We start from the raw sequence: 23524 nt of genomic DNA on the forward strand, positions 1-23524 counted from the left end.
TGTCTATTCTTGTTCTTAGCGAGTGATCAAACATGAGATAGGAATATTAATACAATATATTTTCACCATAGCTTTTTCAAAAAATTACAATATCTTGATCTTTAATGTAAAATTTATCCATAGATATTAAATTATTAGCTTTAAAATATCTTTCTATAACTGATGTCTAGTGATATTAATTTTCTTTAAACAAACGTCTAGTCCTTATAATACTATTTCGATAACGCATGCGCAAGACTATTTGAATCCAAACCTTCTGGAACCTTTATACTTTTATTTTAGTTCTGATACAGTGAGCTTAAGTTAAACAAGATCCAAAATAATATTCCAAAATATATTCTAAAATAATATTCTTTAATTTTTTATTCTAAGAAATACAATAGAATTCAAAAATATAGTTTTCAAGAAAAAATTTTCAAATTGAACATTTAAAAATTAGTGAAAAACTTATTGGGTGAAAAATAAATAAATTCAAATAATTGAATGATTTGTGATAATGGCAAAATTTTTAGCCACAATCAAAGCAATTATTACTCGATTAGTTTTTGCATCTCATGGTTTTATTGCAATTTGGCAAGTAATTACATTTAAAAAGAATTCTTTATTTTGGTATTTGAGCTGCCCAATTTTATTATTGTTTTTTGAAGGAATTTTCACACTTACTATAAAAGAAAATCAAGAATGGAAATGGTAAGTAGTAAAAATTTTATATTTATTATTGTAATATTTTGATATAATATTTCGATAATTACCTATATGTATATAGATATATAACATAGTTTTTAAATGACAATAATAATCTTATTATATATAAATGACAATAATAATTATTTCAATTATATTAATTAAATAAAACTATTACTTTTATGCTTAAAAAGCATATTTCATATATATTTGTATAAATGCTTAAATACATATATATATAATTTTGAATTATAAATAAAAATAAAAAGTTATTTTTAAAATAAATGTATAAGATGCATTTACATGCAATTTTTTTAGTATATAATAGTCTATGGAATAAAACCAACCTAATTTTTTCTTGGAAGGAAAGGGTGTGTTTTTATGGGTCCGTCTCAATTTGACAGTCGGAAATTGAAGCATTAGTAACAGGAGTGAAATGAGACACATTCTTCTATACATCAAAAATTATCGATATATAAAAAGAGCTATGTAATAGTGACCTCTTTTTTAGTTGTATTATGTGATTGATCGAATTTATGTTCAATAGAAATTGTATTTTTTACTATTTTTAAAAATGATCAATATAAATTATAAACAAATGAAATAAACCACAATGCTTAAGATATAAATTTTAAATATTAAATATTAAATATTAAATTATATTAAAAATAATTTATTGTTTATCTTTCTTTTTTTATCAATCGAATAAAAAATATTTTAATAATTAAATTATTAATTAAAAATTAAATTTAATATTAAAGAAATTTTTTTATTTTAAAGGTTTTGTCCTTCAGTTTTCTTATATCTAAGCAGTGTTGTTCCTGCAATATGGCTTTTAGAACTAGATAAGGTTGACAGAAGATTAAAAACATTCGAAACGAATGTGAATAAATCTGAAAACTTGGATTTAACGAATCTGGCTGCTAAAGATTTAAAGCATTTAGAAAAAGCATTAGGTGTAAGTATTTCTTTTTACAATCAAAATATAAATTCGGATAACAATGTTATAGAGAAAAAGGAATTAAAAATATTTCAATATGTTATTTAGGTGAATATACATTTACCTAATATAAAAATATCAAAAGAAACTTGGGTAACTCTGATTGAACAATTTCTAATGTTAATTTTAATCATTGGAAGATGGATGTTACCAAAAGGAGATTTAACCAGGGATCAACTGAGTCAATTATTATTAGTGTATATTGGAACAGCGGCAGACATAATTGAATTCTTTGATTCCTTTAAGGAAGATCGCATAGCTCGTGAACCTGTCCTAGTTTATTTAACTTTGGGAATTTGGGCGTGGTCCTTAATGCAATTCACGGTCGTTTTAACGGCTACTAAATCCCGGAAGTCTAGATTATCATCCGGAAATGTTGTCAAAAGAAGAATACACACTGAAACTAGTTGCTGTAGCATAGATGTTTGGGGAATTACTTTAAATATGATTTTACAGGTCTGTTTATTTATACAAATTTTCTAAATCATTAAATAAAAAAAAATTATATGGTAAAATTAGAATTTCACAATTTATTATGATAATTTTGTTTTTCCTTTTATTTTAATTAAACTTTAATTTAAAAATTTAGATTCAACTAAATCATTAAATATGTTAAATATCTTTTTATTTGTAAATTTAATAAAAATAAATTTCATAAAAATTGTAGTTATGAATAATATATTATGCAATTAAAAATTAATTATATCTATTTAAATAATTTTTAAAAGATTATTTTAAAATATTTTTTAAAAAAATATTACAGGATGGACCATTTCTTGCATTTAGATTGATTTTAATTGTTCATTATCGTATAGTCAGCTATATGAATATTTTCTTCACGTGCAAGAATACTCTAGTGATTCTTTTGCAACTTTATCGACTGTATGTAGTTCAGACGGAAAATAGGAGCAAAAGAAAGAAGAAATCTGAAATATCGAATATCAGTATTATATCGAGGGAAGATATTTATAAAGATGTGAAATATAAAATATCCGAAGAAAAACGAAGAAAAAAAAGAAAGGACAAAGATATAGAAGCTAATTATACAGAAAGTGAAGAAACAATAGAAGAAACAGATAAATTTGATTCTTCTCCGAGAAATATTAGATCTTCAAAAAAGTACAAAATATTAATTTTTTCTATAAAAATTCAATAATTAAAAATAACTATATTTATTATTTAAATTTTAAAATTTTATAGAAAAACACGCCAAGATACTGGATATTCTACTTCTAGTTCTAGAAATTCTGGAAAGCATGAGAAATCTCAAAGAAATAAGAAAAAAATGTCACGTGAAGAAATTGAAATTTTCAGTGATGATGAGAAACAAAAAAGAAAAATTAACAGAAATTTATCGATAAAAGGAAACAAAAAGTATACAGAAAGTATTAAAATGAAATCTAGAAACGATGATTCTAGTAAAAGTTTCAGCAAGAATCAAAAATATAAAGAAGACAGTGACGAAGAATTAACGACGGAAGAAATAACTGATAAAACAATTAGCGAGGAAAGTGAATCAGAATCAGAAAGAAAAAGGTGAATAAATTAATAAATTATCAAATATACATAATAAATAAATTAAATAAACTTCTTATCTTACATCTTTTGATTATTTTAGAATTTAATAAAACATAAAAAACTAATTATTAAACAAAAGACATTACGTATATAACATTATGTATAACTTATCATAGTTAAGAGTCATTATAATAATGAATGATTTATTAATTAACAAATTGAACAAATTTGTCTGCTAAATAGAAACTCTTATAAAAAAAATTTTTTTTTCACTTACATATTTTTATATGTATCTCTTCCCATATTGGAGTTTCTTCTAAATTTAAGTAAAGAAATTTCTTAGCTAAATTAAATATTAAATATAAATAATTTTAATAAGATGATTATAGAAACTTATTGTTTTTTTATAGGTATATTCATAGAAAACGAAGACAAAACAGAGACTGACAACGATATCTCGGTATAATCACTCTCTTATTTGTCTATTTTGCGATCCTCGTTATTTGCATGCTTTTTATACACGCTGGGATCAACAATGGCGTTATATTAATAACAAGACTAAAGAAAATAATCTATACTAATTAATTTCTTTGCACTTTAATTATTTTATACAACAAAAATTAAAAAATTTGAATTCTTTTTATAAATATAATTAATTATTAATTGAATTTATTTAATTTGTTAAGATAGATGGCAATATAAAATGCTAAATGTATTTTAAAGTCAAAATTGAAGTGCAAAGAATTAAGAACAATAAAAAATTATACTATTTGAAAACTCAGCACTAGAGTAGTTTAACTTAAAATTGTAGTTTATGAGTTAGAAATTAAGATTATTTTAATATAATTCCATTTTATATGATTAACCATTAATTAAAGTTACTTTATATATAATGTAATATCTAAACCATGTAAATGAGAATGATTGAGAAATATTTCTACTATCTTAAGTCTTCTACTATCTTAATCTTTTGCTTGATTAATAAAAGAATGAAAGCATATTTTCCTCTCAAATTCATTCTCAACATATCCTAATTAAAATATTTTTTTTAACAATTACAAAAAAAATAAAATTAATTAATCTCTTGAAAGATAATTGCAAGATTCATTATCATAAAATTAAAAAAAATTAATCTTGCAACTAATTGTTCTCTCTATATGATATAATAATTCATGCAATTAAATCATTACAAGTTTCCAACCATTGTATACTCTGTGCAGCATCTAAGTTATCAATATAATTAGCCAAATCATCTTGATGAGTTCCAGTGGCGGCGCAATATAGCATGGCCGTATCTTCTAATAATTCTTGTAAAGATTGTGTTTTCATTGTTGTTGTATCTACGTTACTATTAACTGTCGAAGTATTTTCTTTCTTTTCGGAATTCATTATAGATGGTTGATTTATCTGAACCATATCTAATTGCTTTGGAATTTCAATTTTTCTATCAGACGAGATTTCTCCGGTTGTTTGATCCATTTTGAATAATGATTGTCCATTAAGAACTCCCAAAGAATGTTTTTTCTCATTAGAATTACTTTTTAGATCTTTCAATTTCTCCACAGTTAAGTGAAATCGCCGCCATTTTCCCTGAGGAAAGGTTATATTCACATTTTTATCCATAACACTTTCTTGGACATCTTGTTTCACATTTCCTTCTTTATTACTGAGTTCTTTAATCTTAATATTCTTAATGTTATTGCAAAAAGTTTGATTTTCTATGGCTGGCTTTTTTAGATTACTTTTATTATATTCTGAAAGAATTTTCGCTATTTCTGAGGTCTCACCGGCACACCAAGTTTTACTTATGCCACCAGACATAGTCTTAACGTTCACTTCTCTGCATGTTGTTTCGTAACATAATTTTTTTTCGATCGAAGATGATTCTTTTCCCACTTGAACTTTATTCTGTTGCATATTATTCAAAAGATATTTTGTTACTGTAAATTCTACTTTATTCCCTCGTTTTACAGGCGTTTGTTTTGCATTCAATTCTTCATTAGATACATTCTTATATATAGATGTTACTTCACCTAAAGTTTCTTCACTGGCAGGAAATTCTTCTGCTTTATTCACATTTATATTGCTTGTGAACGGTTTTAAAAGTGGTGTTTCTTTTGAATCAGGAGGATTTACTAGAATAAAAGGACTTTTAGAAGATCGTATTACTTCTTGGATCTTCATATGTCCTCCTTGAAGCGTTTTTAGATTGGTAAAAGCAATGGATTTCGAAGAATTAGCTATGTAAACCTTCTGAGTTGGAAACAAACGCGTTTTTGGAACCTGAGTAAAGCTCTTAACATTTTGTGGGAACATAGTAATTCCGCAATTATCAAGGAACTTGTTTTCTTCAATTGATTTTTGTAAATTTTCCTTAAAACTAACAGAGGATTCGCGTTTAGAATTCCGATCAATGATATTCGACTTAGACGGTTCTTTATCGATTTCTTTAGAAATATTAGATAAATTTTTATTATCATTTAACATGTTTATCTTTCCTTCTACATTCATTTTATAAGTTGGTGTCATTACTTGTGAACAATAACCTAGAACGCAGTGAAAACTTTCATGCATGCAACTTTCAAAAGATTTATTCTTTTCGGACGATTCCATAGAAGGTTTTTTTGTATTCTTAGAATTGGGACAACTTTTATTAGATTTTGTTTTTTTATCTCTTTTTTTTTCCGTAGATGAAGAAAGATAATCACAATGAGGATCTACGGATACCACTTCTATTTCCGGTCGATCGATTATTTCTCGATAAGAGAGACCATCTAAACTCGTAAAATAACGTCCTAAATATTCTGCAGCTAGACCAATCTGAAATATATATATATATATATATTCAATTAATTAATAATTTATTAATTATTTATATAAAAATAAAAATTACAAATAAATTTTATATTTAATATATATATTTTTTATATAAATTAGATTTTTACCTGTGGATGAAATACTGGTCGTTCATGCATACCATGAACTGGCCATTCTTTCCATTCTGTTTCATCTTTTAAAGTGGGTGCTTGATAAGTTGCTCCCACATTATACATTTTACGAGTAACAGATCTTGTGTTCATATAGGGCATCGTAGAAGATTTTCCACGTTTAGTAGGCTCAGAGTTAAAGAGCATTTCCTTCCGTTTTGCAGAAAGCAATCGTTGCCTTGGCCGAGAAAAATTTTTATCTGGTTCTTTTTTTGTAACACGTATAGGATTTCTTCTGACTTCCGTGGTTCCACGACTGTAATTAATTTTTTTAAAAAATAATAGAAAAATTACGATTAAAATATTTTATGTCTTAAATATTAAAATCTTAAATATTCTGATATTAAAAATATTACAACTCGAAAATTTATTTAAAAAATTTGAATAATTTGAATTAAAATCTTTAAAAATGAATATTTTTTCCTGATAATTAATATTTCAAAAAATTTTGACTAATTAATTACCTATATATGATATATATAATAAAAATATTTTTAATGTACAAATTCTTATATATTATATATAAATTTTGTATATTATAAAGGATAAATTTAAACTATTCATTATAAGACCATAAAAAATCTATAAAACAAATGACATTATTATTGTATTCCATTTTCTATCTGCTAAATATTAAATAGAATTTGTAAATAAAAATAAAATCCTTAATTTGATTGCGTTAAAGACCTACTTTTTCCTCGTAGATCGATAAATCCTCTTAACTTTCGTTACTCCATTACTTGAAGTCGATCCGCCACTACTGATTTCCGTTGAATCCCGCACGTAATCACTATCATCCTTATATCTCTTTTCTTGTTTAATAACTATTGTTCCTGGAGGCAGCTTTTGCAAAATTTCTATGCCCTCATAGTAATTCTGTGCTACATTACCTAGCTCGGTCGATAACGATCCCAGATCGAGTTGCTTCCGAAGTGCCATTTTGGATCGTTCGTCACTCAACTCGAACACTCGTTCATCCTCTTGTTTCTCATCCAGTTCTTCATCTTGCTGCTGTCGTGAAGTTCGATCGTTTTCTTTTCCTATCACAGCTATCACGCTCACGTCATCGTCATCCTTGTCATTAAAATTTTTTTGTTTTGATCCCATTTTCTTTGAATCTTCTATTTCGTTTCTTAAAAAAAAAACTTATCCGAATATTTGTTAGAACACATAATTTCTTTATATGACTTGTTGAACAATATTTTCAATAATCTTGATAATATATAAATATTGAAATCAAAAAATATATATGTAAAACATATTTTTCAAAAAGAAAATCAATCATCGGGGGTTATGTCAAAATATATAAGATTTTCTTCTTCTAGTAAATATACTATTATATTGAATAATAGTCTTGAAATTTCTTGGAAACACTTGTCAATTAAACGAATTTCTTCTTATTTAGAATGTGGTTAAAGAAAATCTAACCAATAAACTTGCTCAGGACACGTGTCACATGCTTTTGTTTCCAATAATGGGAACAATAGTGTCATCTGGTAATCAAATCTTGTGTTCAGTAATACTGTGAAATAGGATATTATTTTGGAATTAGATTAGCTGATCGAGAGTGCGCTGTGAACCTTGCTGTTAGTTATATATATCTATTGAAATATTTAATTTTTATTTGATATAAATTAAACTTTATAGAAAATACATATAAACTTAATATCAATATATATTTAATAATCATTCTATAAAATATATTTATTATAGAATTATATATAATTATTTAGAAACTATAAAAAGAAATGAGAATATTAAATAAAGATTATTTAATTTTGTCAATTTTTAATTATAGAATAATTATAAAATATTCTAAATATAAATTATTAAAATAAAATATATTTAGACTTACTGAACTTTCAATATATACAATAATATTTACAATGATAATGTAAAAATTAAAAAATTATGATTTATTTTGAAATTTATATAATAATTTTAAAGTAGAAATATTAGGAAATTTAATAAGAAATTAAAACAAAATTATAGCTTCTTATAAGCGCTTATTTTATTCCAAATAAAATACTAAAACTAGAATAGCTATTTCCATTTTACATGTACACGCGTGTACGTTTATTGTATAATTATTTATATATAGAAATACGAAATATAATATCATTGTTCATATTGCACGTCCAGACTAGAACTGAAATGTATACATATGTATTTATGTATAACATCTTTTGGCACTCTATTCAATTAGGATTTATTTACAAAGAAAAGGGAAGAAAAGATTTTTTGTATATTTTAGTTCATATTGTCTGTCGTTAGAGCGAGTGTAGTTAAGACTGATCGTCGATTTGGATTCACGCCTAGATTTTCCCAATTTATCCATGATAAACGTGCTGTCAAATCTATAATAAAAAAATATTTAATTATAAATAAAGTTATAAATGATAAATAATAGTCATTTCAAATTATAGCTTAGTTCGTCAAATATTTTCATATTTATATAATTTTTACTAAATATAAAATAAATAAAAAATTGCAAAATAAATTCTCACCGCTGGTATTCCATTCAGCACGTTCCCCATTTATTTCTCCTCTAAGGCACCTTTCAACGTAAGTTAATGGATCAAGCCTAGCAGCTAATACTTCTCGAAGTAGTGCAATGTATGCTATAGCCAGACGCAAAGTATCAATTTTTGATAGCCTCTTTTCGTATGGAAACGTTGGTACATGTACTCGAAGCTCGTCGAAAGCCGAGTTGATGCTGCTAAAAATCGCAATCACACTGACAATCTGTTTTACTTCATTCACTTCATTCTCTGATTTTTTTTCTTTCGTATAATTTTCAAAACTCTTAATATATAATTTTTCGATTGAAAGAAAAAATTCAAATAAGTAAATTTAATATACTTACTTTTGAGACATAAGTTTTTTAATAAATTTTATATTATAATTATTACTTATATAAAAAATAATATTAGTTCACTTATAGTTATTTATCTTACTGTTATTTATTAATATTTGTAATTATTAATTTATGATTATTAGTTTTTAAAGTCAGAAAGTTAAAGTTTTAAAACTATAAAATTAGAATTTTCATTGAGAATAATTTCTCACCTCAGCATACGTTTTCTCTCACGTATGTTGGCGGCATGTCGTTGAATTCTGTAAGGACTACCATTTGGATAGTACCCCTCTTCTACACCATTTATCTCTGTATCGTTATGATCTAAAACAAAAGTAATATAACAAATTAGATTTGTCAATATTAAAATTCTAATTACTATATGCATATATTTTAAGCATTGAAGAAATACTTAAATATTGAATTTAAGTTTTTAATTCAAATTATTAATTGAATTACCAGGTGTAGAAACTGGCATATGATAATGAAGAGGAGAATGAGTATGTGAAGAGGTGTGTGCAACGTGTTGAGTGGATCTACCCGCATAAACACAAGAAGGCAACTCTGCCAGATCTTCCTCGCTAATATCACTGCTTGGGCCCACGTAATATTGACTACTATAATTTTAAAAAATCTTTTATTTTTATTTATATAAATTATTTATTAATCAAAATATAAATATATATATATAATATGTTTCTTCAAAATTATTAATTTTGTTATGTAATAAATAATAAAATTTATATATATAATAACAAATAAACAATAATTAAAACATAATTAAAATCTTAAAACATTATGCCTTATTAATTTATATATAAACATAAAGATAGAATTTTTAGAAAGTAAATAATTAACAAAAATTTAAATGTCAATCTTTTAAATTAAATATAGTGATAATAATAAAAATTAAATAAATAAAATTTATTTCGATTCTTTGTAAAAAAAATAGAAAAGATATAAAACTTCACGAAAGTCTTACCTAGTGCAGGCCACAGTAGAATCGGCCGCTCTGGAAGTAGTACCAACACGATGTCTCATCCTCTGTCCTCTATCTTCGTACTCGTAACTCGAATGGTTCGCCATAGATATTCTTTCTTCTTACGAGCTCATTAATAACTTCAATTGCAATTCTCAAATTAACATACATTTACTACGTATAACGCCAAATTCTCATACTTTTAAAATCTAATTTATATTATCAATTTAAGTGTGGAATAAAAACTAAAAGATCACGAAAATTATGAAATAAAATTTAATAGTGATAAAAATTAAATAAATTTTAATCTTTTTTAATATTTTTATATATTATAGTTTATATTTCTTCGATATAATTTTGAAGAAATATATGCATTTAATGCATTTAATAAAAATATTCATTTAGTAATATTCATTAAATAGTATTCATTTAATAGTAGTCATTAATAGTATTAAATAATATTATGTTACTAAAAGATCAAAAATTTTAAATATAAATTTATATATGATATTTGAAAATTGAAGTTCAATATTTTCAGGTTACATACTTAAGCATAGTTAATTCAATTAAAATTCCCAATTATTTAATTTATCTATCTCTTATTAATCTTTATCATCTTTTAATCGACATTCTATTTTCTATCATTATCCAATTTGACATTCTATTTCATTCAATTATTTCTACTTTTAAGATACATTTTTTTATATTAAAATTTAATTTGATAAAAATTTATGACATGTAAATCTAAAATATTAACATTATTAAACCAGTCAATTTAATTGATTTCAAATTTTTTATTTTTGCAATTAGAATTATTTAAGTATTTATGGCAAAATTAATTATTGGTTTGTTAAATGAATGCCTTTTTTATAATCTCTCTCTTCTTTAATATCTGTTTCACTAATTTAAATATAATACACCAAATCTGCAACTTTTCAAAATACCTGTCCAACTTCTTGTCAATAATCTCTTTCCAAAAAAAAATTCACTATTAAAAACGAATGTCTATCTCTCAATTATAATCTCACTACTAAAGATAAGTATCTACCTTTCAATGATAATAATTTTTTCTTTCAATTAATTATGATTAAAATTAATTTCCAGTTTCCCAAGGATCACTTCACAACGATTGGATGAAGGGAACCAAGGATACACGAGAACGGCAAAGGAATCAGACTATCCTCAGTGTCCCTGGGGAGGCTGCTTTATATATCGGAGGTTGGTGAAGCGGTAAGGGGATGATCGATGCAACCCCTGGGCGGAGAATCTAACCAATCCTGAACGTTCCAGAATGAAACCTATCCTCGACCCATCCAGCCATTGGTGGATCGTTCAACGAGCAAAGTGCAGACCCCCAGAGTTCTGTGGATTATTGTTACTGCCCGGTCTAAAATTTTATTTCTATCGTTTTCCATCCTCCTACCATTTGGTACCCTCGGTAAAATTGTTCAATGGCACCCTTCTTCTTTTCACAATTTTGTGGAAATTCGAGCAACCGGGAGACATCGGAGGAATTCTTCTTATAATCTGAAAAATTTCGATAAGAAATTATTTTTGAATAGGGAAGTTTTTATTACATACATAATATTGCATACATAAATAAAATAAATTAATAATCGTAAATATATTCTTTTTAAATTCTTTTTATCTATAAAAGTTTTATAATACGAGATACTTTGAGAAAAATTTGTTTAAGGAAATTGGTTTTTTTTTATTTAATATATAATATATTTTTGACATTTATTCTCGTTTTTTATAGAAAAGAAAAAAGTACTAAAGTTTAAGGAAGATATTTTATCTAATAAAAATGTTTATGTTTATTATTTAAAATTTTGAATTTAAAAATAAAAAAACATGTTGAAAATCTTTCGTTGCATAATAATGACGAAATTAAAATATTAAATATAAATAAACCATCATATCTATTCGAAATAAAAATTATTCCTGATTTTTACTCAATTTCTTGATATATTTGATTGAATTTTTTAATATATTTTTTAATAATTCATTTAAAATTAATTTTTTTAAGAAATTAAAAATAGAAAATACTATTAGAAATTAAATTGATTAAATACTATTTGAAATATTAAAAATGTAAAAATAATTATTTTTTTAATTGTTGATATATTTCATTCTTTAAAGATTATATAATATAAAAAATATAATTAATATAAAAAATAACTATAAATCAATAATTCAAAAAAGTACGTAAGTATTATTATTATTCTTTTATACTTATTTACTTATTACATCATTGTAAATCATAAATATACTTTCCCAAATTATTATTTTTATTTGGTTAAAATAAATTTTATTATATTCTACCAAAAAAAAATATAATTATTGGATTATTAATCATAAAACTATTATATTATTATATTCATGTTATTTATATTAAAGTATTATTTTTATTGAAGCATAATCAAGGAAAACTGACAGCCTGAGAAAGAATACAGCATATTGTAGAAAGCAACGAATACATAGCTTCCCCTTTATCAGCGATCGAGCATCCCAGAATGAGAAAGAGAGGTTATGCGACAGACAGAGTGCTGAATGGGCCAATATTCAAATGAGACGTGTTTAACGGACGCACAATGAGAAACGCGGCGGCGTTGGTGATGATGCAATTATGCAAGGTGTTAATACGATCACAATACTGGTTTGCTAGGGTTCTACCTAGCTAACTGGCAAAGTTTTGTCAACATCTAGGTTGAAAAACGTGTAACTGCTCGCTAACAGTCTCAAAGCGAATTAATATTGTCAATCGTCAATATATCTATTATACCAGATCTGCCAACATAATTAAGATTAACCGTAGAATGTGTGAGAACAAATATTTCGAATAAAAGAATTAGAAATCCTTTTCATATTTCGATATTATCTAATGATTGAAATTTAACTCTAGCTAAACTTTAATAACCATAGTTAAATTAATGAGGAAATTCGATTTTCATAAAGTTGTAAATTTTTATTTTATAATTATAAATTTTTAAGTATAACATTTTTTATATTTAACTTTTTAATTATAGAAGATTTAAAAAATTAATTTGATAATAAGTAATGAAAAAAATAAAAAAAAATATTGAAAAAATAAAAAATAAAAGTATTATAAAAATTATTAAAAATAATCATAATAATATTAAGGTTAAGTTATTGATTGAAAATATTAGAACAGAAAAAAATTCTAAAGTAGGAACTGTAACATTTATCCGTGGTTGATATTGATAAAATCTTCAAATATCATTTCCAAGCAGAGAATATACACCAGATGCGATTCAAGTGTTAGTTTTACGAGTATCAATTCGCAAATGTTCAGGAGCGTGCCGTTTCGAGTATCACCATGACAAATTTCAAGAGAGTATTGTATCGCCACAAACGATTATTTATCTCAATTTGTCTCATAGGCGGGGAGAAAAAACTTTCAAAATCGAGTTCTTGAACATTTCTATCTCTTTTAATCTTACTTTAATCCATCTACAAATTAAGAATCGATTTTTTAATAAATGAATAAAGTTCTAATAAATTATTATTTATTATTTATCTAAATTATTATCTAACTTTTAAAATTTAAAAAACTTTGATGATTATTAGATTAACTTTTTTTCTATAATTACTTTCTCAATTTATATCATTAGAATCCTTATCATTTTATCAATACAATGAAGCACTCTTATTATATTTCATCTTCTTCATTCTTATTTCTATTTCTCATTTCTTATGTTTTTAAATAATTAAATCATCCAATTAACCTATAAACTATGCACATACATATATATACAAATAAGTAAACTTACGTATGTTTTTTCTCTTTTTTTTTTCCAGATACAAAAAAATATCAAACAATCATAGATATCCAAACATTTAATTAGCGATTACATTATTTCTAAGGATCGAAAGGTCTCTGTCAGCACCAGTTCTATCAGGATACATATACATATACTGGTGGAACAACGGGATACCATACCAACCCTTCGATAATAGAGATTTCACACCGCGGGCCCTATTTCGATTCTCACAGTAGGGGTCTCATACTCTATCGGATATTTATTGTCCAATCAGTATATGCGTTAATTTAATAAACGTATGGTCAATTTATTTTCTGACAGAAGTGGAGAGTGAAACGCGTGCCTCTAAGTATCTGTTTATAGTCTCTGGGGATCAATTTGTTTGCCAAATTATTTATTGGTCAAATACGCTTAGGTTTTCAGTGATAGTAGCACCATTTGAACCACGAGTATATTTAAATTGCGGTTTGGGAAAGGTAAACTCGAGGTTTTTCATGGTTCTCTCTTGTTCTTAGAGATCTTTGTTTAAATGGATCCTTTTGTATTAATTTAGAATGAATATAAATTTATTATTAAGAATTCAAATTTATAATTACAAGATTTATAAATAAAATTTTAATATTTAATTACTGATTAATTTATATAACGACTCGACGAATATTTAACTGATTTGCACATATTTTTTTTAATCAATTCCCAAGATACACTTAGTAGTTTTTCTTTTGAAAATTATCATTAAAATCTTTTGAAACGGTGACAAGTCGCCGAACCAGCCTAGAATGAAATATGCGGAGCAATGCAATTGACGTCCACTGCCACAAACTGTGTGCAACGACGCGACACTGAATTGCGGCCTATCGACGGTCTGATGTTGAAAAGAGAGCAGGATGGAAAGAGAAAAGAAGCTTTGAACAAAGAAAACTCAGAAATATACGAGGGACAATTGCGAAGAGAAAGAAGAAAAATTACTGGAAAAGATAAAAGAAGAGATTAGGAAAATATGAGATGAAATAATTCAAAAAAAAAAAGAAATAATAGAAAAAAATATTAACAAAAAGTGGAATAATATTATAATAATAAAAAAGGAAAAAAACTTGTATATTATCCATAAATCTATTACATGCCTATAATTAAATTATAATCTAAATAGTATCTAAGAATAATACAACATTTTAATTTGTAATTTTAATTTCATTATCATTTAATACTAACAAAATTTCTTAACCTCTTTGATGACTATTTTTTACAATGCCACAGGTATACCAACTTATTCAAACTAAAGAAATTCAAATCTGTTCTTATTTTAACAAATTAATCTAATGAGGAGCGGAAATACAGGAAAAAGAAAATAAAAAAAAAAAAACAAAAAATACAGTGAAGTGAGAATACCTATATTTCCTTGTCTTCCTTGTTGGCTGCCACTTTCTAGTGTCCCGAAGTCGTCCCATTGGCAGTCACGTGCTGAAGCGTGCCGACCTTTTGTCATGGGTTCGGTCTCTACTTCGTCCCAAACGGAGGGAGGATCGTAGAGATTCAACGTGTTAGGACACGTGTACCAAATAGGCTTGGTGACCCAAAGCCTGTTTGCTTCAACCAAGAACCACCGTAGAGACGGTCTAAAGCACAATGAACCGTGCGGTTCTTTAACTGTCCTCCATTGGGAGGATCAAAGATACGAAAAAAATTAAATGGTTAATACATTTCTATTCGTTTTTATCTTTTATCTTTTTCATCTTACTGAGTTTTGATAAAAATTTTGTATATTTTAATTCTATAATCTGTTATAAATAGATAAGTTATATTTCTATTAATTATTAATCTTCTTTATTTTTTATTCACAAAGTAAGTTTAACTTAGATATTCTTACTGCAAAAACTTGAATCAAATTATTTAATTTTAGAATATTTCTAATTTTTTTAATCACCAACCAAATTCAAATCTAATTTAAATAATGATTAATTATTTAATTATCTATATCATCATCAGAATTAAATCAATCTTAATTCACAATCATTTTCTCAATATTGAATATTATTAAATATAGCTACCTGTGTTCTTAAAATTAAACCACAAGAAATTGACTGTAATCCCACAATATCGAAACTCTGTCGTTGCTTCCTTCACTGAAAAATTCAATGCTTCGTGCGATTGTTCGCACGCGTTAAAGCTACTGAGCGAAAACGTCAATTTTCCTACACCGGTTATCGGCGTTCACCTTCGGCGATGGAGGACCATTGATTGGCACGAAAGGTATCCGTTCGTCACGACAGAGTGTGAAAAGCAAAAAAAGGAAGAGACATACTCGGGTGTTAGCGAAGACAGAATATGAAAGACGGTGTCAAGAAGAAATGAACAGAAATGATACTCAACAGAACAGATATTCAATTTAACTTGACTGCGTATAGGGGAAAAAAGAATTAATGGCATATGAATTTCGTTTGATAAAAGATAATGAGACAAAACCTAAGAGAATGAGAGAAATATAAAAAGTAAAAGAAGTAATATTACTTTTCTTTTCAATATCAAGTATTAATCTTTTATTAATCTTGATATTTTTTTTATAATTGAATTAATTGGAATAATTACTAACTTAATCAAATTCATTTTAAACTATTCTATTTATCTATCTATCTATTTTAATTATTATTTTTAAAAAATTTATTTAGAATTAGAATTCTTAAATATATTTAATATCTTTTAAACAAATTCTTAAAATGTTTTTGTAATTTTAAGGAACCCTCTTTGCTTCATGATCGAAAAAAAAGAAAAGAGTTTAAAAAAAAAACTATAGTGTTGGTAAGATCGTCATGGAAAATTGGCCGTGCAATTTTGCTTAACACTGTCGATATAAACATACATGTCGGAATTAATGATACACCGTTTAGTTACGCGTCAGTTGATTTTCCCAGGGCACTGCTTTTGTGCCTAATATCAGATGAGGGAAGCAGCCTATGGGGCACTGTAACCCGCCCGCCCGTACTCTTCAATATGTCACTGTGGCTAATTTTAGGGGCACACCGTCGACCACCGACGACAAAGTCGATTTCTTTCAGTGGGTTCACATCCTGTGACCGATTTTCACTGGATTTATTTTGCCTCATTGAGAATTTTAGTTTCATTTTGACTAAAATCAATAATAATATGTCTCCTGGAATAATAATAAAATTGAAAATTTAAAAAGTAATTATTTAGTTTTGAAATTGTTGAACTGTTTGAATTTTAAAGTAGCTTTTATAATTTTATTCATAGTTATTATACATAGTTAATAATTTTTATTAAAAAATATTATGATTTTGAATTAACTATTATAAATTAAGCTTTTTTTTAATTTATTTTTTTATAAATAATATTTTAAAAATTATTATGGGTTTTAAAAATTAATAATATTGTAAATAATAATTATGCATTTTATATTAATATTAGAGTTAGTATACAGTTAGTATGAAATACATTATAACATTGTAATAATAATATATATTTATATGAAATAATATTAAAATATTATATATTAAATATAATTGAAAAACTTACATAAAATTTCTTTAAAATGTTTATATTTTTATAACTATGTTTATAGTCATAGTGTATAGTGTTATTTTAGATTAAAAATTTATATTTTAATTTTTTTTTCAATAAAATAATAAATGCTTTAAAAACTTTTCATAAAAAATAAAAATTGAAGAAGTTTGAAGTAAATCTGGATATAAATTCGTCATAACAAAAACAATCATGAAAATGATGATTATCAAAATGAAAATGATTGATTATCAAATAACAATGGAACAGATTCGAATGTATTGAACGAGTCAATATGTTACATAATTGTCAGATCAGTTAATTACCTCTCTCCAGGCAGTATCATTTCCATCTTGTTCCGTAATGAGATAATAAATGACAAAAGATGATTATCGATTTCCAAAATTAAAATAATAATCAAAATTAAATTTTAATTCCGGATATATTTGCTGCAAATGAAGATTTAATCTAATAATATTATTATTATATTATCATTGATATCATGATATTTTTACTATTATCTGAATAATAATTTGTATCTATTTATTTTTTATTATTTTTACTTTTTTAATTATATTTTCTCGTATAATTTCAATTAAATAATAATAATATCTTATTACTGAATCTTTAAATTGGAAAATATAAATGTTGAATTTATACATTAACCTCTCTTTCACTTATTTAAAAATTATCTATAATTTTCTTTAATTTATTTTTTTATTTTATTTTTGCATTCTGCGGATTCGAAATATTTGTGAAATGTTCAAGTTATGGATTGATGGAAATATTTCAAAACCATCAAAATCAATAAGAGTAGTTAATCTAAAAATTTATTTTATAAATATTATAACAAATAATATATAATCTTAACATCTTTTCATTTCTCTATCTCTCAATTACTAATTATATTATCATCAAGCATAAAGCTTTCCAAATCTATTAAAATATAGTGAATAATCTTCTTATTTAATACTTACCAATGTTCTGAATCATTTCTCTAAATTTGAAATCTATAAACTTAAGTTTAATATCTATGATTTCATAATTTTTTCCAATTCCATTTTTAAAGTCTTTTAAATCTATTGCATTAAAAATTCTCTCTATCTCAATGTTAATTTCTTTTAACCACTTCATGAATCTTCAAATATCTGAATAATCATTTGAATGATCTATAAACATATAATATATAATATATTAAAATTATAAATGAATTATATAAAAGAAATTAAAAATAAAATTCTCATAATATTCTCTCTAATTTTAATTTTTATTATTATAAAGAATAATACTTTCAAAATTCATTAAACAGAATTAAAGAATCTTTCTATGTATTTAATGTTTTCGATTTCTTTATAATCTAACTTAGCAAAAATGATCTGCACATTTATAGCAATGTAAAGTGTATACACGAAATCAATAAAGTAAATAAAGTAGGTAAAACATTAGTTATAGAAAAATCCCATCGATCGAAGAGGCAATTAATTACGGAAGATGATCAGTAATTAACAGTAACTGGTGCCGGATAATGTTCATACGGCACGCTGATACGGAATATACGACACGCAGCGGCTGTGACTGACTCTTTATGGTGGGGTATGCTCGTGACGTGAATTATTAGCCCTTCGGCCCTCGAGACAGCCACCGGGGGTAGGTTCATGAACGGGCGTGGCTTAGCCGACAGGCGTGGCCCGGACGCCACTCTCGAAAAACCACCAGTCACCCGCTCTTGTGTACCATGGAGATACACGAGGAATTGATTCTGTACAGATATTTTCTTTCTTACGTATATTCATTTTTTATAAAATGAAGATTTACCTGTTTATTTTTTAAGGATTAAGGAGGCAATTGACATTATATGATATAACTTCTTCAAATTAAAAAAAATAAAGAAATTTAAGTTTAATATAATATTAATATGTAATTTAATTGATTATGCAAATCTTTGGAAATATCTTTTTATTAAGAAATATAGAATATTTATAAATGTTTAATAGAAAAAGAAAGAGAAATATAAAAAAAAATATTGTAAAATTTTTCCAAGAATTATTCTTATACTTTCTTTTTGAAATTTTAAAAAATATTGAATGCTTATGGAAAATAAATATTAAAGAAAAAATATCATATTATAGAACAATAAATTTTAATTTATTTTTCTATATATATATAATATATTTTTAATTTATTTAATTTTTTTTAGAGAACAAAAAGGTTAATAAGTTTTTCAACAATTAATTTTATATTTGATAATTGGAAAAAATTTAAAAAATCTTAAAAAAATAACCTTTAATTTAAATCTCCACTAATAGCCATTCCCTCAGTCAAAAATTCATAAACAATTTAAAATAAAATCTTTTCTTGTAAAAGATCATGATTTCCGTGTTTGACGAAATCATAGCAGAAGTTCTACTAGTTCAAGGTGGTTTCCAATATCTTGTACGGGACGAACAAGTTATACAAGAGGAGGAAGAGAGTTATGAGAATGGAGGAGGGAAACAGACGCAGAAAGAGACGGGTCGAAATGTTGGGAGGGAGATGAAGCTTCGCCATTCTCCCAAAGCTCTGTGCTCGCGTTTGTACAGTGGTAATGGGCTGTCAGAAGCAGACGTTCGCTGCTCGTGCCTTATATACCAACACCATTACGCTGCTCTTGGGTCGGTTTCTATCGGCTTGCTCGTATTATCAACCCCTCTGATTGCGTTCTTCTCGTCTCTCCCTTCATTCCTCTCCTTCGTAGCCCACCCTTCAGCCAACCGCTTCCTTCGATAACGTTTTCCCATCATTGTCTAACTATATATAAACTGTATTCTGAATTTGGAGAAGGATCCAAAATGGAGAACAGTTGGATACATTTATATGTTAACTCTTGTCTCTTTTATCTTCATATATTTTTTATCTTTTAAAAATGAAATTTCTTATTTTTATATCTTATCTCTAAATTATTTTGTAAGTAACTAGATAAATTAATTAAAATTCAAATAAAAAAATGATGTACTTAATCATGATACTATTAGAAATATTTTTAAATTCATATTGATTTTTAATATTTCTGAATGTATCAATGTATAGTATTTTTTTATCTAAATATTTGGCTTTCAATTATTTTGTTATACTCATTTGTCTTTTTATATTTCATATATGATATATATATTTTGAACTTAATTTTAGAAAATTAGATATTAGAAGAGATATTAAAAATAGATGTATGAAAATCAAATTTTAAAATCATATTTGTCACTACGTACATAAATTTAAGATTATAAAAAACTTTATTTACATACTTGATAAAAGTTGAATCAATAGTCAAAACATTCTATTAAAAATTTTCCATTTGAAAAATATTATAATAATTTTATTTAATTTTAAATAATATGGATATATAATTATAGTTATTTCTAACTTCATTGTAGTTATTTCTAATTTCATTTATTTTTAATTTCTTCGTGAATGAAAATTTTCACTTGAGAATTCGATTCATGCCACGTGTTCATCGACCATCCCTCAATGAACCTTTTCCTCCTGCAATAATCAATACTGCGAGAGGTTTTCTGCACAGGATTGCTGTTGGTCTAAATTTCAGCATGGAAAACAATACGAATAAAAAAAATATGAATTTCTCGAAACTATGTCCTTGAAAATTTTCCGCTTTCTATTCATTTATTCCATGTAAATTTTTTCAAACTTTTCATAAATTTCCGTAGTTTCTTTTTTCTTTTTCAATATTATCTTCCTGGAAACAATATTAAATTTTAGAATTAAACGTGCTTGTGAGAGATGAGACTTTAGGTTATAGATCATATTAAAAAATAAATATTAAAATCTTTGTTTTTGTTATTTTTTCATTTAAAATTAAGAAACTTTTAATATAATATTTATATTTCTAAAAATTACTCTTTAAGAAATAAATTAATAGATTTTAATTAATATTTTAACATCATTAAAACATTTGATAAATAAATATTTTGAATATTTCTATTGAAATGAAACACTATTTCTATATATATATATATATATATAAAATCTATAGGTATTATTTGTATCAACAGTACCATCTAGTAATCACTATTGGAACTATTATTTACAATTTTATAATAGCGGGAATTTTTAAACTTCAATCTTTCAATCAATTTTTTATATTTTAATAAAAATTTTAATAAAAATTTTATTTTTTGAATATATTTAAAATATTATATAATACTTTAATAAATCAATTAAAATTTTATAGTACACATTTATTTTGGATTTTTGAAGAATTCATAATAAATCATAAACTATAAATTTCATGATGGTATATCTTTTGTGCAAATACTAAATTAGCTACATCACATTGCATTGTTTTTGTTTTCGATTTCAATATTACATTCAGTATTTATTTTTATTAAATAATTTGTGATTTATATAGTGCATATGATAATCAACAATAACAATTTAATAAATAATACCTATATAACTTAGTTTAATTATGCATTCAATGTGATAATCATTTAATTGATTTTAGAAAACTTCAATAACATAACCATACAATATTGAAGGATCAATGTTCCATCAAATATTTTAATATATTTTCTCTTTAAAAATTACTACTTCGTGTACGAAGAAGACTTGAACATGATTGGATAATTAAATGCTTTTGTTACGCAAGGTGCTCATCAATTTGACGCTTCTTGCTTTAATTCTTGTTTTATTTTATTGTTATCAAACATCAAATGGTATACATTGGACATTACACGGTGAACAAGAAAATGCATCGACTATTGAGTCGAGAAGTTCTAGCGATGATACGATTACCACGTCAATGTTATTGTCAAATAAAAAGATTTATTATAATGTCTGGTGTATATTCACAAAAGTTGCTAGTAACTCTCCGATGAAGCGAAAATTTAAGATCTTTGCAGAATCCTTATTGAAATTATCTTCTGTTGATATTGCATTTCATGTTATGACTGATAATGATAGCAAAAATATTGCTGAAAAAGTTTTGGGAAATATTATTTCATCCACTGGGAAATTTATGAAAGTAAAAATGATTTTATTTAAAAGATTTTGAATTTTTCAAAATTTAGTAGATTAGCTACATTTTATTATTATATCATTTTAGATACAATATTATGATGTACATGAGTTAGCATTACAATTGGAAGACATAGTGTCTGTTATGTCTCCACACTTTAGTAGCAAACCAGGAACTTATTATTCAGATGCATTATTTTTCTTGTCCTTGGGTCTACATCGCATAGCTCCTATTGAACAAAATGTTGCAGCAATGTTTGATGCTGATACTAAATTTCGTACAGATATCAAGGAACTTTTTGAAGAATTTAATACTTTTGGAAATCAAGCATTATTTGGCCTGTCTCCAGAACTCACTCCAGTTTATAGACATGTTTTATATCTGTATCGTAATAAACATCCTAATACATTATTTGGAGAACCTGCTAGTTCAGGCGGTTATCCTGGTTATAATAGTGGAATGGTACTTTTTAATCTTGATAAATTACGAAATTCTACAGTTTATGATAAAATTGTAAAAAAAGAAAGTGTAAATACAATGACTTCAAAATATCATTTCAAGGTAATGGATTTTTTTTATATAATAAATATAATCTATTTATATATTATGATAATATTAATTGTAAATATATATTATAAATTTGTATTTTCAATTTGTTTTTAGGGTCATTTAGGAGACCAAGATTTTTATACTCTTTTAGGTATGGAAAAACCTGAATTAATTCACACTATTGATTGTGGATGGAATAGGCAATTATGTACATGGTGGAGAGACCGTGGATACGCGGATGTATTTGAGAATTATTCAAAATGTGATTCAGAAACAAAATTATGGCATGGAAATTGTAATACTCCTATACCTAATGATTAATATTATATATTATAATTATATTTTATGAATAATATCTATCTATTAGAATGAAAGTTACAAACTATTATTGTTAATGCAATTGTAAAAGTTTAAAAATGGTACTTGTTACCATTCTAATATTTTTGGAGTCTGTGATTCTTTAATAGTAATACATATCTTCCCTTACAGTGGCAATATTAAATATATAATAATAATAATAAATATATATATTAGTTAATAAATTTATTTGTTAGAATTAAAACTATTTTTAGATATTAAAAAATATATTATATATAAGATTTAAATTGAACAAAAATTACCAAACATTATTTTTCAAAATT

The 23524-nt window shown here is 25.2% G+C and overlaps 3 protein-coding genes across 3 annotated transcripts; 2 read left to right on the forward strand and 1 right to left on the reverse strand.

Moving 5' to 3' along the window:
- The first annotated feature begins 432 nt into the window (after nucleotides 1-432).
- Nucleotides 433-4012, forward strand: LOC552631 (transmembrane protein 26). Its single transcript, XM_006559456.3, has 6 exons — nucleotides 433-690; nucleotides 1465-1642; nucleotides 1733-2140; nucleotides 2448-2803; nucleotides 2885-3220; nucleotides 3613-4012. The coding sequence occupies exons 1-6, from the start codon at nucleotides 497-499 to the stop codon at nucleotides 3647-3649; spliced, it is 1509 nt and encodes a 502-aa protein (XP_006559519.2). The 5' UTR covers nucleotides 433-496; the 3' UTR covers nucleotides 3650-4012.
- A 180-nt stretch (nucleotides 4013-4192) lies between these two features.
- On the reverse strand, nucleotides 4193-11554 carry LOC725020. The gene is made up of 10 exons (XM_026442248.1): nucleotides 11074-11554; nucleotides 10029-10165; nucleotides 9506-9663; nucleotides 9259-9370; nucleotides 8697-8908; nucleotides 8442-8546; nucleotides 7630-7711; nucleotides 6881-7321; nucleotides 6148-6445; nucleotides 4193-6022 (listed from the first exon to the last, which is right to left on the reverse strand). Exons 2-10 carry the CDS (start codon nucleotides 10130-10132, stop codon nucleotides 4373-4375), a joined length of 3162 nt encoding a protein of 1053 aa, XP_026298033.1. The 5' UTR covers nucleotides 10133-10165; nucleotides 11074-11554; the 3' UTR covers nucleotides 4193-4372.
- Nucleotides 11555-21628: 10074 nt separating this feature from the next.
- Nucleotides 21629-23425, forward strand: LOC724932 (xyloside xylosyltransferase 1). Its single transcript, XM_001120832.4, has 3 exons — nucleotides 21629-22340; nucleotides 22422-22895; nucleotides 22998-23425. The coding sequence occupies exons 1-3, from the start codon at nucleotides 21948-21950 to the stop codon at nucleotides 23202-23204; spliced, it is 1074 nt and encodes a 357-aa protein (XP_001120832.2). The 5' UTR covers nucleotides 21629-21947; the 3' UTR covers nucleotides 23205-23425.
- Nucleotides 23426-23524: the final 99 nt, after the last annotated feature.

This window comes from Apis mellifera, linkage group LG8, assembly GCF_003254395.2.
Source record: "Apis mellifera strain DH4 linkage group LG8, Amel_HAv3.1, whole genome shotgun sequence".
Taxonomy (NCBI): domain Eukaryota; kingdom Metazoa; phylum Arthropoda; class Insecta; order Hymenoptera; family Apidae; genus Apis; species Apis mellifera.